Genomic DNA, 14,595 nt, shown 5'->3' with positions numbered 1-14,595 from the left:
TTGGTGATCATCCCATGGTACTGGCATCTCCAATACACTGTTGTCTTCTGCTGCAACTAGGCTTCACCAATAACCTCTCATAGGCTCCCTTCATGATGTCAGGCCTCAACTTCTTTGTATGACCCCTTTAGTCCTGGGCTATCAACTGCCACTGCTTTAGTCCTGGGCTATCAACTGCCACTGAGGCTGCACCTTCACCAGTAATCTTCCCTAGCCTCTCACAGTGCCAAGCCTCAGCTGCTCTTCATGACCCCTTTGTGCCTTCAAAACCCATACCACACCACCTGGGTGACTCAGGTCACCAAGTCCAGCTGCAGCATGAGGTACATACAACCTTGGCTATCTCTGGAACACAGCTTCTTTGTGCTCTCAGAAAACACTTCCCAGAAGATTTTACCTCAGTGATGCTGGTCTCTTCTTAAGCACCGCTAATTTCTTAGCTCCAGCTAACCAGCATCAATTGTCCCAGTAGTTCCTTCCATTCTGGACTCTAAAGCCAGAGCCACAGGACCAAAGTTGCCGAGTTCTGCTGTTTGCTGGGGCTGGAACATGGCCCCCTTGATCTATTACATTATCACTAGCTTTCTGTTCTCTAATTCCATCACTGTGTAAGCTTGGCTGTCCTGGAACTTGCTCCTTAGACTGACTTTGAACCCAGATATCTGCATGCCTGTCTCCTAAGCACTGAGATTAAAGGTGTGGATTTAAGGTTTTCTTCACCTAGATCTTACTCTGTTCTAGATGGCCTTGAACTCAGAGATCTGCTTGTCTTTGCCTCTGGGGATTAAAGGCCTGTGCTACCATGCCTGAACCTAAATTTAGCTGGGTGGGACCTAAGACAAGGGTAAAAAATAGCCACATTTTTTCACCAAAATACCACAAAAACAGTCTCTAGGCCACACACTGAAATTCTTCACTGAACCCTCTTGGACCAGGTCCGCACAGTTCAAATCACTCTCAGTAACAAAGCCTTCCATATTCCTACTAGGATGGCCCAGTAAGCCCCAGTTAAAGCCTCCCATGGCTTTCCAAATCCAAAGTCCCAAATTCCACATTCTTCCAAACAAAAGCATGGTCAGGCCTACCACAGTAACACCCCTGATACCAACTTTTGTCTTAGGGTTTTACTGCTGTGAGCAGACACCATGACCAAGGCAAGTCTTATAAAGAACAGCATTTAATTGGGGCCAACTTACAGGTTCAGAAGTTCAGTCCATTATCATCACGGTGGGAGCATGGCAGCATGCAGGCAGGCATAGTACAGGAGGAGCTGAGAGTTGAACATCTTCATCTGAAGGCTGCTAGAGGAAGACTGACTTCCAGGCTGCTAGGATGAGGGTCTTAAAGCCCACACCTACTCCAACAAGGCCACACCTTCTAATAGTGCCACTCCCTAGGCCTAGCATATACAAACTATCACACTGGGGCATTCTCTCCACTAGCTAACTTAACCTGGCATCCACCATTCTGGGCCATCAGCTCTTTATTTTACAAAATGCCACATTTTTAGTCCGAGCCAATCAGCAGCAAGGCAGCACCTGATCCATCTCCTAGGTGCCTTCGGGCACTGAGAACTGCGTGGCTTGCTCTTTTAGGCAGGTGATAGAAAGACAGTACCAAAGTCCTGCTAGCTCTCTGCCCAGCCGTCCACATTTGGAAATACAGGGACACACCTTCATCCGATGAAAGGGAAGGTCACCCCTACACTCCTCCACACTTTCTGTGCCTGCTTTTCCTTCTGTCTTCCTACCCAACTATGCCAAGGATCCATCCAAGGGTTCAGCACCTTGCTTTTTATGTCTTGCTGGCACTACCCATTATTCATGGGGAGCACAGGACATTGAAATGTGTTAAATTTTAAAGGTAATTTTTTTTTTAAGACTTGAGTCTATTTATTTGTTTATTTTTACTTTTGTTGTTGTTTTCACGTCAGTTTCTCTGTGTGCCCTGACTATCTGGGTACTCGGTAGATCAGGCTGGCCCTAATTCATAGATCCACCTGCCTCCGAGTGCTGGGATTGAAGGTCTGCATCACCACCCAGCTTAAAAGTGATTTAGAAGCCGGGCGTGATGGTGTACGCCTTTGATCCCAGCACTCGGGAGGCAGAGGCAGGAGGATTTCTGAGTTCGAGGCCAGCCTGGTCTACAAAGTGAGTTCCAGGACAGCCAAGGCTATACAGAGAAACCCTGTCTCAAAAAAACAAACAAACAAACAAAGTAACTTAGATTGTTGTATGGCACTGCAAGGATTATCAGCTAGTATAGTAACTGTCTGAGTAAGCAGTTGATCTTGAATCCTTGAGTAGGTCACTCTCTTAATTTCAGAGAGAGGAGAGTGAGAAATGCCCATTAATTGGCACACTGAAGGCAGTTACTGAAGAAATATTTGAGAGATGGAAACTGGGGCTGCAGAGATAACACTGGTTGTTCTTCCAGAGGGCCCAGGTTCAATTCCCAACACCTCTCTACAGGACAGCACACATAGTCCTCTGTAGCTCGTTTCAGGGGACATGCTGCCCTCTTCTGGCCACTACATACACATTGTGCATATGTACACATATAGGTTAAATAGTCAGATACATTTAAAAAGTGGAGAATTCAAGATAGGCCTTATAAAGTGGCACTTCTACAAGTGTGGTTCTCAGAACACAGGCCCTCAAGGCAATCACCCAGCCCACCAGAGAGACAGGGCTGCTTTAAGTCAGGAAAATGCTGCCTATTATTGAGAAATCCCAGAGTTTAAAGTTTTGTTTGGTCAGGTATGGTGACCTACACATGTTGCTGAGGCAGGAGAATTGCTTGAGGCCAGGAATTCAGAGGTCAGCCTGAGCAGCTTAGCAAAAGGGATCCACTATGAAGTATCTGCTGAGCTTCGTAGAGGGAGTTTCTGAGCGCAGAGAAGTCATTATTAACCTTTCTGCAAAGCATGTTACTGATTCTCTTTTGTTCATTTAAATCTGCAAGAACGCAGGCTGGGACCAAAATCGCCCAGGTTCAAATGCTTCCACATACTACCTTGTGGTTGTGGGTAGTCACTCAGTCCTTGAGGAAACACGAGTAGGCAGCAGACAGAGCATCCTGTGAGTGGAGCTTTTAGAAAGCACTTGGTGGTGGGAAGCACTGATCACTCAGATGAGATGCTAGTACGATTGCTTGCTGGGTCCCATCCTAAGTCAGAGGTCGATTCATTTATTTCCCCAACTGCTTGACTCCCACCTAACTCTTTAAAAAATTTTTTATTATATTTAGAGTGCAAGCATGTGACCTTGTGATACATTTGAGGGTCAGAGGACAATATGTAGGAGTCTGTCCTTTTCACAATTGTCATGCTTGGTGGCAGGCACTTTTTGCCACTGAGCCATCTCACCACCCCCAGTAAACTATTTGATGGGCTTTTCTCTTCCCCCATGTTCCTGTTTCATTGGATATACACCTTGTTCCAACCCATGGTCAGAAAGAAGCAGCAGTTACTGGTTGTTGCTATAGAGATGTAAGCCTCGTGATGTAAACGCTGACTTTTTGAACAGCTTGAGATGTTTGCTTTCATTTGAACTCTCTTGGACTTCAGGGCATAACTAACTATTCTTTGCTTGTTGCTGAGAGCTAAACTCCCTTCCATCCCTCTACACTGGCCGCAGGGTTATCAAACATGACTCATGAGAAGAGAGTGATCTTGAAGTTGGATTGACAGCTTTGTATCTCTCCTTACTGTACAATATGTATGTCACCTTGGAGAAGGTAACTTCTCCCTACCTCAGGTGCCACACCTGTGATAACGGGGGTCGCCTCTCCTACCTATTCAGTTAGCATACAAAGGCTTAGATCAAGGAAAGCGTGTGAAGCCTTGGGCACAGGCCAGCCTGTGGTCAGTACTAATGTTTCCCAGGATTTCCTCTCTTTCCTGGAGACCTGACCAGTCTGGTAAAGTTGCTGTTCTTTGCTTTCCAGGTCCAATTTGGCCATGCTGGAGCTTGTGCCAACCAGGCTTCTGAAACCGCAGTAGCCAAGAACCAGGCCTTGAAGGAAGCAGGAGTGTTTGTGCCCCGAAGCTTCGATGAGCTTGGAGAAATCATTCAGTAAGGAGTGGGCAGGATGTGGTCTCCCCACCTTTCCTGATCCCTCCTGAGGACAGCAGCCCCCCTAACATGGGGAGGGGGGCGGGTACCCCTAGCTGTTCATTTGTTCTGATGTACTACAGGGAAAACTGTCTTTTTCCTGACTTTTGTTTTATTTTAGTTGTAAAAGTATCAGGTCAAGGCCAATGAGGCTGGTGTTAAACCTTGCCTGGTTTCCGAAGCCACTGGCTTAGCTGGTGTTGGTGGCCGTTAAAGAGACACGGGCTGCTGGGCAGTGGTGGTGCACGATTTTAATCCCAGCACTTGGGAGGCAGAGGCAGGTGAATTTCTGAGTTCGAGGCCAGCCTGATCTACAGAGTGAGTTCCAAGACAGCCAGAGCTACACAGAGAAACGCTGTCTCGAAAAAAACAAAAAAGAGACATGGGCTTGGATGTGTTTAGAAAGCGTCATCTTAGCCAGGCAGTGGTGACACACACCTTTAATCCCACTTGGGAGGCAAAGACAGGCGGATCTGTGTGAGTTCCAGGACAGCCTGGTCTACAGAATGAGTTCTAGAACAGCCAGAAGCACACAGAGAAACCCTGTCTCAAACAAACAAACAAATAAACAAAAAGTGTCATTTGGAGTATCATGTATCACTTCTGGTTGATAAGAGTTATTAGGCATTTATTTTTTTCTATTTCGACTTCCTGAATCTGCCTTGGCTACTCTCGTCTCTTCCCATGGTTCTCACATTCAGCTTCCCACGAAGCCTCCTCCAGTGAAGGGGAGCTAACGGGGTGGGGGCAAGGACATCCTGGGCTAGAGTTTGTTTTCATTTAGTTCTTGGGATCCAGCTGGTAGGAGTAGGGAGCTGACAGCTGAAGACGCCTACAGTGTTTGGGATAAAGCCTAGAAAGAGAATGTTTATAGAAACCATAGTGTCTCCTGTCTCCCCTTCCCTCCCAGGTCTGTGTATGAAGATCTGGTGGCCAAAGGAGCCATTGTACCTGCCCAGGAAGTGCCACCTCCAACAGTGCCCATGGACTACTCTTGGGCCAGAGTAAGTGTCGTGGGTATCTGGAGGGTGAAGGTGGGTTTGGGGTTTTTGTTCATTTGTCTTGAAAACATGCTCTCTACAGTCTAAAACTTGCTATGAATAAAACGCAGAGATTGTCTGCCTCTGCTGCCCGAGTGCTGGGATTACAGCTTCTGCCCCCATGCCTAGCTCTTAGTTGGTGTTTTCTGGAGGCAGGATCTTACAAGTAGCCCTGGCTGTCCTAGATCTTACTAGACCAGGCTGGCCTCAAACTCAGATCCTCCCAAGGGCCAGGATTAAAGGTGTGTGCCATCGCAGCTGGCTGGATTGGTGACTTTTAAGGTGGTTTGACTTCCAGCTACTTAGAAACCTCTCTGATTAACTCTTGGGTCCCATGCACTGTATACTAGAATTGTCCCTGGTTTGATTTTTAGGTCAGGTGACAGAATGGGCAACACAGCCCACCCACATCTGATGTTGGAAGGAGCCAGTTTTTAGTGGCTGACAGTCAGCACTAGGGAAGTAGAGGCAGGAGGATCAGAGGTTCATGGACATGCTACTTCTTCTTCCTCCTCCTCTTCCTTTTCTTCTTCCTTCTTTCTTCCTCCCTCTTCCCTCCTTCTTCTCCTTTTTCTTCCTCTTCCCCTTACCTTCTTCCCTTTTTTCTTCCTTCCTCCTCCTTCTCTCCTCTGTCCTTTCTTCTTCCTTCTTCCTTTTTTTGGTTTTTTTTTAAAACAGGGACTCTCTGCCGTAGCCCTGGCTGTCCTGGAACTCACTCTGTAGATCAGGCTGACCTTGAACTCACGAAGATCCACCTGCCTTGGCTTTCTGAGTGCTGGAATTAAAGACAAGTGCCACACTGCCCGGCTTAGAAAGCTACTTCTAAGGAATGCTTTCCTAGAACATACAAAGGAAGGAATATATTTAAATTTTTTGTTTAGTTAGTGTTTATCATGGGAGATTATCAGACGATAATTATGATGATGTATCACATAGCAGTTAAAAGGATTTAACTAAATTGTACATGGACAGACATTTAAGAGTCAGGTCCGCCGGGCGGTGGTGGCCCACGCCTTTAATCCCAGCACTTGGGAGGCAGAGGCAGGTGGATTTCTGAGTTCAAGGCCAGCCTGGTCTACAGAGTGAGTTCCAGGACAGCCAGAGCTACACAGAGAAACCTTGTCTTGAAACAAACAAACAAACAAACAAAAAAGAGTCAGGTCCACTAAGTAAAAGGCACACTATGGCAGGCTTGCTAAGTAGTCTTGGTGGGCCTCAAACTTGGTGTGTAGAGCCCGTGATCCACCAGCCTCTGCCTCAGTGTTGACCTGAGAGATGTACTCTAGTATCCTGGCCTCGACCTCTTTTTTTTTTTCCCCCTTTCTTTTCCTTTTTTCTTCTTTTGTTGTTGTTCTTGTTGTTGTTTTGTTTGATTTCTCTGTGTAGCCTTGGCTGTCCTCAGACTCAGTGATCGCCTGCCCCTCTCTCTCAGTTAAAGGTGTGCACCTCTGTGCCTTGCTAACCTCCACTTCTTGAGAAGAGTTGGTCTGGGTATTTACTGCTTGGCCATCAGAGTGGCCAAGGCATTCCTGAGAGCACACACAGCTAGCTGTCTGTCTTGGGGGAAAAAAAAGTCCTCTGCTGGCCACCATAACCCTCTGTCCTCGTGTCTGCCTAGGAGCTGGGTTTGATCCGAAAACCTGCCTCGTTCATGACCAGCATCTGTGACGAGCGAGGGCAGGAGCTCATTTATGCGGGCATGCCCATCACTGAGGTCTTCAAGGAGGAGATGGGCATCGGTGGTGTCCTCGGTCTCCTCTGGTTCCAGAGAAGGTGAGACACATGGACAGGGGTGATATAGGGCACTGGGCTTAGAGCCCATAGCTTGCCCCTGACTCAGAAGCTGGGGTGGGCAGACTGAAAAGTGTCACCGTCATTTGGCCACAGGCCGACAGAAAGGTCACTGTAAACCAAGAGAATGAAAAGGAGTGGCCTCAGGGGAAGTCTTGGGAACATTTAAAGAAATGGGACAGACAGTATGGTGACCTCTGGGTCAGCAGGGGGTGGGGTGGGGTGGTCTGGACAGGTGTGAACTTAGCCAGTGGGGCTGCTAGAGCTGCGTGAAGTCCCAGACTGATTCCCCTTGGCAGTTTCCTCTCAGCAGGCTGAACTGTAGGTGCTCGCACTTTCCCTCCCTCATTCTCAGGGTTAGCCTTTCGTGAGGCTGACAGTCCCACAAGGCCGCAGGCGTGCAGTTCCACAGCACTGACGAATCTCCACGTGAGAGCCTTGGCTTCTCTCCTCCTTTGCCTATAGAGATGCAGCGGCCACGCCCTAGGCCTTTCCTGGACAGTGTAGTGTATAGGTTTCTCTGGGTTCTCCCCCACACCCTCCAGCCCCCAGTCTCCAGACATTGCTCTTGATTATAGCGAGGAGATTGAACACTGTAGGATGTATGGGGCAGGGCCACAGCTCCTTTCTGGTAGCAGGCACTTGGAAAGAGACGTCGTCACAATTATAGGCCAAATCCTGTTACAGAAAGAAACTCATGCTGACCACCAAAGCATCTTTGGTGACAGGGGACCCCTTTCATCCACTTTTTTTCCCCATTATTTTTTTGAGGCAGGGCGTCAATTTGTAGACCAGGCTGGCCTCAAACCCAGCGATCAGTCTCCCTCTGCTTCACACATGCTGGGGTCAAAGGCGTGTGCCACCACCGCTCAGCTGATTTTCAGAGTTTTTGGTTTTTTTGTGGAGACAGGGTTTGTTTTTTGTTTTTTGGTTTGTTTTTTGTTTTTAAGAATCTTGTTTGTTTACTTGTTTATTTTTTTATTTTTTTTAATCTTTATTTATTTATTTATTATATGTAAGTATACTGTAGCTGTCTTCAGACACTCCCGAAAAGATTGTGAGCCACCATGTGGTTGCTAGGATTTGAACTCCGGACCTTCGGAAGAGCAGTCGGGTGCTCTTACACACTGAGCCATCTCACCAGCCCCTGTTTACTTGTTTATTATTTTAAGTTTTTGGTGTTTTTTTCCTGAGTGTCTGTCTGTTGTCTGTGTGAGGGTATTGGATCCCCTGGAACTGGAGTTACAGACAGTTGTGAGGTGCCATGTGGGTGCTGGGAATTGAATCTGGATCCTCTGGAAGACCAGCCAATGCTCTGAACCACTGGGCCATCTCTCCAGCCCCATGTATATGTCCCTTAAGAGAAGAAAAATTTTGTTATGTGTAGTGAAAATTGCAGTTCATAATGTTTCACCACCTCAAGTCAGAGCCAAGATGTTTGAGGCAGCATTTATTGGTGTTGCACAGTAGGACAGCATGTTTGCATCAGGGTGTGTATATTATGTATACATAACTAAGGCTGTAAAGTCACGTGGTGTGACATGGACACTGCAGATTCACTACAATTTGATTTTGAGTTAACTTTTGATCTTTGGACATTCAGAAACCTTTTATGGGCTGGAAGGATGGCTCCGTGGTTAGTAACATGCTCTACAGCGTTAAATAACTACAGCCTTGCACAGGCATCACGAAGGGTTTGGCTTGGAATTGGTGGTAGTATCAGGCTCCAAAGGAAAGTGTGTCCTTGTCATTGTAGCTCCTGGACTTTGTTCTAACTGCGCCTCTGTGTGCCCTCCTTAGGTTGCCCAAGTATTCCTGCCAGTTCATTGAGATGTGTCTGATGGTCACGGCTGATCACGGGCCAGCCGTCTCTGGGGCCCATAACACCATCATCTGTGCCCGGGCTGGGAAGGACCTGGTCTCCAGCCTCACCTCAGGGCTGCTCACCATTGTAAGTCTGGCCTTCCTGGGCGGCGGCAGCTCTAGAATCATGCTGTCTAAACGCAGCAGGCTCCTAGGAGCCCAGGGTAAAAGCCCCAGGCCAGATGCTGCTCAGGGCATCCGGGATGGTTTGCAGGGCTGGGAAAGTCATCCTCCTCAGCACTGTGACTCTGTCTCTCCTACAGGGAGACCGGTTTGGGGGTGCCTTGGATGCCGCAGCGAAGATGTTCAGTAAAGCCTTTGACAGCGGCATCATCCCCATGGAGTTCGTCAACAAGATGAAGAAGGAGGGGAAGCTGATCATGGGCATCGGCCATCGAGTAAAATCGGTAAACTGAGGCATCTGTGGAATGAGTGGCGATAGGAGGCCTGGAGCCATGGCATCACAGTTGAGAGTGCATGCAGCTCTTAAAGAGGACATGTGTTTAGTTCCCAGCACCCACATGGCAGCTTACAACTGTAACTGTAAAACCCTCTTCTGGATTCTGGGCACCAGCAAACAGGTGGTGCACACACATATGTGCAGACAAAACACAGACTTTCAAAAAAGAGTAAGAAACAGTCACACTCTTGACTCCCGGTATGCAGAGCTCTGGCTCTATAGACAGACGCCAAAGGCAAGGTGACTCCCAGTCACGCTAGAGACTGATGGCCCTCGGGGTTCTTTCTCAGGTCATTCAGCTTCAGTTATCCAAACGACCTTGTAGGAGAAAGATCAGGGAGAAGCATCAATTACGTTCTACAAGACTGCACTTCCTGTCACACAGATCTGAGTGACCCTCAGCAGCCATACCGTGTCCGTCAATGGTTAGCCATGGCTGTTCTGTCATTCAAGCTAAGCAGTACTGGACTTGTAGGGTTGGGGGTGGGGGAGGACTGCAGATGGTCAAAGGCCAACTGTTGGAGTCAGTTCTTTCCTTCCTCCATGTGGGTAGAACTCGGGTTGTCAGGCTTGGTGGCAGGTGCCTTAACCTGCTGATCCATCTCTGGCCCTTTGCTCGTATTGCACTGGTTAAGGCAAGTCAGACAGTTAGACTTGGCATACTCGTTCAGAAAAGTAGTAATATTAAGGCAAACTCGATTGAGGTAGACCCATAGGGAAAGACAGTATTTAAAACGGTTCAGGGTGACAGTCATGTGGATGCCCCGAGAGCATGTCCTTTAGGTCACCAGTGGTAGGATTTGGAGTATGTCTAAGTCATCTCACTCACCCACGGTCAGCCGTGGGCTCTCTGTCTTAGTTTCCATTCTCCTCTCCCTCTTCTGTTTTTGTTTTTGTTTTTTTTTAAATTTTTTTATTTATTATATGTAAGTACACTGTAGCTGTCTTCAGACACGCCAGAAGAGGGCATCAGATCTTGTTACGGATGGTTGTGAGNCACCNTGTGGTTGCTGGGATTTGAACTCAGGATCTTTGGAAGAGCAGTCAGTGCTCTTAACCCCTGAGCCATCTCTCCAGCCCTTCTGTTTGTTTTTTGAGATGATCTTTCTGCACCTTGGCTGTCCTGGAACTCCCTATGTAGACTAGGCTGGCCTCAAACTCACAGAGATCACAGGTCCTGGAATTACAACTGTGCACCATTACACTCAGTTTAGTTGGGGTTTCAGTTGCCGGAATAAGAATACCCTGATCCGAAGCAACTTGGGGAAGGAGGGGTTTCTTTCATCTCATAGCTGTTAGGGCAGAGTCCTTGGCTGAGGAAGGGCAGGGAAAAATAGGAACTGAAGGGGGAACTTCAATCACTAATCAAGGAAATTTCCCACGAAGTTGCCTGCAGGCCATTCTAATAGAGGCACTTCCTCATTTGAGGTTTCCCTTACCATGTAACTCTAGCTTATTGACAGAAACCAACCAGGACAGGGCAGTATCTAAACAGATGGCTAACTTCATCTGTCATAGGTCTGGATTTTTTCCTAAGATGTTTGGGTGTGCACATTGCTGCCCTATTCCAAGCATGTGCAGAACTTTTTTTTTTTTTTTTTTTTAGCTCAACTGGATGACAGAGCTGGTCAGCAGTCTGGCTTGTGACCAGAACCTAAAACAGGGTCGAGAATGGCTGAATCCAGCCCCCTCTGCCTAACCCCACAGATACTGGTTAACTTCCTAACCATCTGGGGACGGGGTGAGGCCCAGTTCCTTTCTTATAATAAAAGAGACCTCTACAGAGGTTGTTTTGGGACCCAAATGAGACATAAGGGGTCTTGAAAATCCTTCCAGCTCTCAGCGTTATCCTTAGGGGTGCTATGAGGAATTGTATGCACAGGTTGGGTCCCCATGGTGGCTCCAGGGTAACATAGGTACAGACAGGTCTGTCCACTTGTTGCACAAGCATCTCCCTTGACTGCTGTGTCTGAGCGAGTGTTTCTGTAACTGGATCTTTTTTTAGATAAACAACCCAGACATGCGAGTGCAGATCCTCAAGGACTTTGTCAAACAGCACTTCCCCGCCACCCCACTGCTCGATTATGCCCTGGAAGTGGAGAAGATTACCACCTCCAAGGTAAGGAGGGGAGGGCTTTGTGTCTACCTCTGCCCCGCCCCCACCCCACCCCTCCCTCCGTCCCATTTTGGGATGGATTTCTTAGTTATGGAGGTTTTTATTTGTTCTGAGACAGGGCTTATGTGGTATAGGCTGGCTTTGAAGTCACTATATAGTAGACAGTGCTGTCTGTGTCCCACACCCTGCCCAAAAAGAACATTTTTGAATGGTGTCAAAGTTCATAGTCATAATGTTAGCAGCTTCCCATTACTATGACCTGGCAGGTCATAGGGGAGGATTCATGTGTTGTCTTCTAGGGGTTCCAGGCTGGAGTGGCAGGCAAAGGCTGGCAGGACAGAGTGGCTCAGTCCATCCCAGCAAGCTTTCTCCTTCCGCTCCACATGGGCTCCTAGCTTGTGAGATGGTACTTCCCACAGTCATTTCAGGTCTCCCCTTATTGAGTCCTCTCTGGAAAGTTCTCACAGACAAATCCAGTTACGAGACTCACCAAACTCCCAGGAGCGTCTCAGTCCAATTAAGTTATCTGTTAGTGGTGATTTTATAAATGTTTAAATGGGGAGCAGTACTCCCACAACATTGAGGCAGGAGATACTTAGAATAAGCATTCCAGTGTGGTGTCTGGATTGCAACCAGAGAAATCAGCATTAGAATAATGAAGATAATCTTTGCAGAGTATACAAATAACATGCCTACAAACCGCCATAGTAATAGTAACGAACAGTGAAGACATCAGGAAAAAAATGAGAAATGATAACCCTTTTTTTTTTTTTTTTTTTGCCTTCTCAGAAGCCAAATCTTATCCTGAATGTGGACGGCTTCATCGGCGTTGCGTTTGTGGACATGCTCAGGAACTGTGGCTCCTTCACCCGGTGAGCGGCAGAGCCTCAGCTCCAGCGCTAGCTGATTTCTTCTGCTGTTTCCTCCCAACTGTGAGGGAACTTAACAAGTGTGTGAGGCATAAGGAGGAGGCTAAAAGTTGCCCCCAGCTCTGCCTCCCACAACACCCCCCTTTTTCCGCTTTGGAACTCTAGAACTGCTCTCTGGGAGGAAGTAGTGCTATCTCTTTAAGAAGATGGTCACGTGATTCATTTTAAAAGAACCCGTTGTTTGTGTGTTTCAGGGAGGAAGCTGATGAATATGTTGACATTGGAGCCCTCAATGGCATCTTTGTGCTAGGAAGGAGTATGGGCTTCATTGGTGAGTTGGCTGTGGTTTCGAGGGTTTCTTGCTACACTCCTTGCCCTGTGTGTGTGAGCTCCTACAACAGATGTCAGAGTCTTTATCACCATTCTTTTGTTTTTAATTATTGTTTGGGTGGGTGGCACATGGAGGTCTACGTCATTCTCGGTCCTTATTTAACTTTTCTTCTTATCTTTATCTATTTTCCTTTTATTACTGGGAGTAGTTTCCATTACTAGCTAAGAAAAATAGATTCAGTCTAATGGTTCTCTTTTTACCAAGTCTATCTATCTATCTATGAAGTGAATCTGGAATTTGTGTGTGTGTGTGTGTGTGTGTGGTTTCTTATCTGCCCCCATTGCTGAGGGTTAACTCCTGGGAAGGCCCTGTGTGTGCTAAGCAAACACCTCACCACGGAGCTACATCCTCAACCCTGTGTCTATATTTTGTCTGTCAGGAAGAAGTCCCCTCCCATTTTCCGACCTTTGCCATGACTTTTGAAACTAATAACAGACACCTTGACTCCATTTTAGGGCACTATCTTGACCAGAAGAGGCTGAAGCAAGGGCTGTATCGTCACCCATGGGATGATATTTCCTATGTTCTTCCGGAACACATGAGCATGTAAATGAGCCAGGAACCCTACTNTAGGAAAAGGAAGACAAAACCCCCTCCTCGACAATACAGCGGACAGATAGCTGGAAGCAGAGTCCAGTATAGGCTGGGCCTGGAGTGGAAATAGCCATTGATGTGCAGGCATGGAAGGCCGACACCCACGGCCCATANAGTCCACACAAAGAAGCTTAGTATTTTTTTTATATATNTCTNTNTATATAAGCATAGAAATTTAAAAGCAAGCCAATACTTGTGACATTTGCTCTGCTACCTGCTATATCTATTACATGGAAGAGTCTCAGCAAGCACTGTCAGAATAGTGTTCTCCTAGGGCCTTAGGATGTTGCTTTCTTTTTTTAATTAGTTAAAAAATTTATTTTTCCTCTAGAGGAAGGGAATGCAAGTTTTAAGACTTCAAGATACTATCTGTCTGTAGGACCACTGTCTGGTATCCCATTTCCCGTTCAGCTTCACACAACGTGAAGAACACTGTATTAATCTGATTTTTAAGGATCTCCTTTTTTTTCTATGTTATGTGTTAAGGGTTTATTTAGTATNCCACTGAAATGTTCCGTGTTACAGACCAGTGTCTACTTATGTCAAGGGGAGGANGGCTGGGACCATTGTATCCTTAGCCATTATCGCACATGTGGTGTAGTAACTTAAATGTCAAGTTGTAACATACAAGTGTTTAAAATGGAAATGCAAAGCAAAAAGCTGTGAAATGTCTTGTGTCTGTGTCCTCTGTGTTCATGCAGCCAACTTGTCTGTTACTGAAGTGTGGGTCCAAAGACTCACAGCTGTTCTGCATCTATAACCCACAAAGATTCTGGGCAGCTGCCACCTCAGTCTCTTCTCTGTATTATCTATCATGTTTGGTTTAAATAAACTAGATAGTAACAATGGCGTGTTGCTGTTCTGTGTTCTGTGTCCTCTGCTTTTGTGACAAAGCTGTCCTGGAACTTGTAGACCAGGCCAGTGGCCTCTGCAGGGATTAAAGGCGTGTACCATGTACGCCCAGCTCTTAGTTTTAGCATTTTAAAATCTGCCTTTGCCTCTTGAAAAGGAAGATAATGAAAACCCCATTATATATTCAGTGCCCCCCCACCCCTCAAAGGATATAAAAGCCCTAAAGGTTAGGCTTGGTGGCACCTTTAGTTCCAGCACTTGGAAGGCAGGGACAGGCAGATCAGAGTTCAAGGCCAGCCTAGTGTATGTGCACCTTCTAGTCTTTATATCCTAGGATATAGAGAACCTGTCTTCAAACATAGAAAAGACTGATCTGGAGAGGAGGCTTGGTGGGTAAGAGCATTTGCTGCGCATCCTGGGGTGCTGAGTTTAGTTCCCAGAACCACAGTGGGTTGCCCACAACCATCTGTAACTCCAACTGCCTCTTAGGACACCTCATGTGCA

The 14,595-nt window shown here is 46.9% G+C and overlaps 1 protein-coding gene across 2 annotated transcripts in view; it reads left to right on the top strand.

Moving 5' to 3' along the window:
- Acly (ATP citrate lyase) overlaps nucleotides 1–14,089 on the top strand; it is a 53,078-nt gene extending 38,989 nt beyond the window's left edge. For both annotated transcript variants that reach the window (XM_021214022.1, XM_021214021.1), the window contains 9 exons: nucleotides 3,949–4,076; nucleotides 5,026–5,119; nucleotides 6,774–6,928; nucleotides 8,747–8,897; nucleotides 9,073–9,216; nucleotides 11,275–11,388; nucleotides 12,175–12,257; nucleotides 12,509–12,585; nucleotides 13,101–14,089. In XM_021214022.1, coding sequence (XP_021069681.1) covers nucleotides 3,949–4,076; nucleotides 5,026–5,119; nucleotides 6,774–6,928; nucleotides 8,747–8,897; nucleotides 9,073–9,216; nucleotides 11,275–11,388; nucleotides 12,175–12,257; nucleotides 12,509–12,585; nucleotides 13,101–13,195 — 1,041 coding nt within the window. In that variant the 3' untranslated portion in view covers nucleotides 13,196–14,089. The remainder of the gene's footprint in view (nucleotides 1–3,948; nucleotides 4,077–5,025; nucleotides 5,120–6,773; nucleotides 6,929–8,746; nucleotides 8,898–9,072; nucleotides 9,217–11,274; nucleotides 11,389–12,174; nucleotides 12,258–12,508; nucleotides 12,586–13,100) is intronic.
- Nucleotides 14,090–14,595: the final 506 nt, after the last annotated feature.

Source organism: Mus pahari, chromosome 14 (genome assembly GCF_900095145.1).
Source record: "Mus pahari chromosome 14, PAHARI_EIJ_v1.1, whole genome shotgun sequence".
NCBI lineage: Eukaryota > Metazoa > Chordata > Mammalia > Rodentia > Muridae > Mus > Mus pahari.
This window is presented reverse-complemented; position numbering and strand designations above follow the sequence as displayed.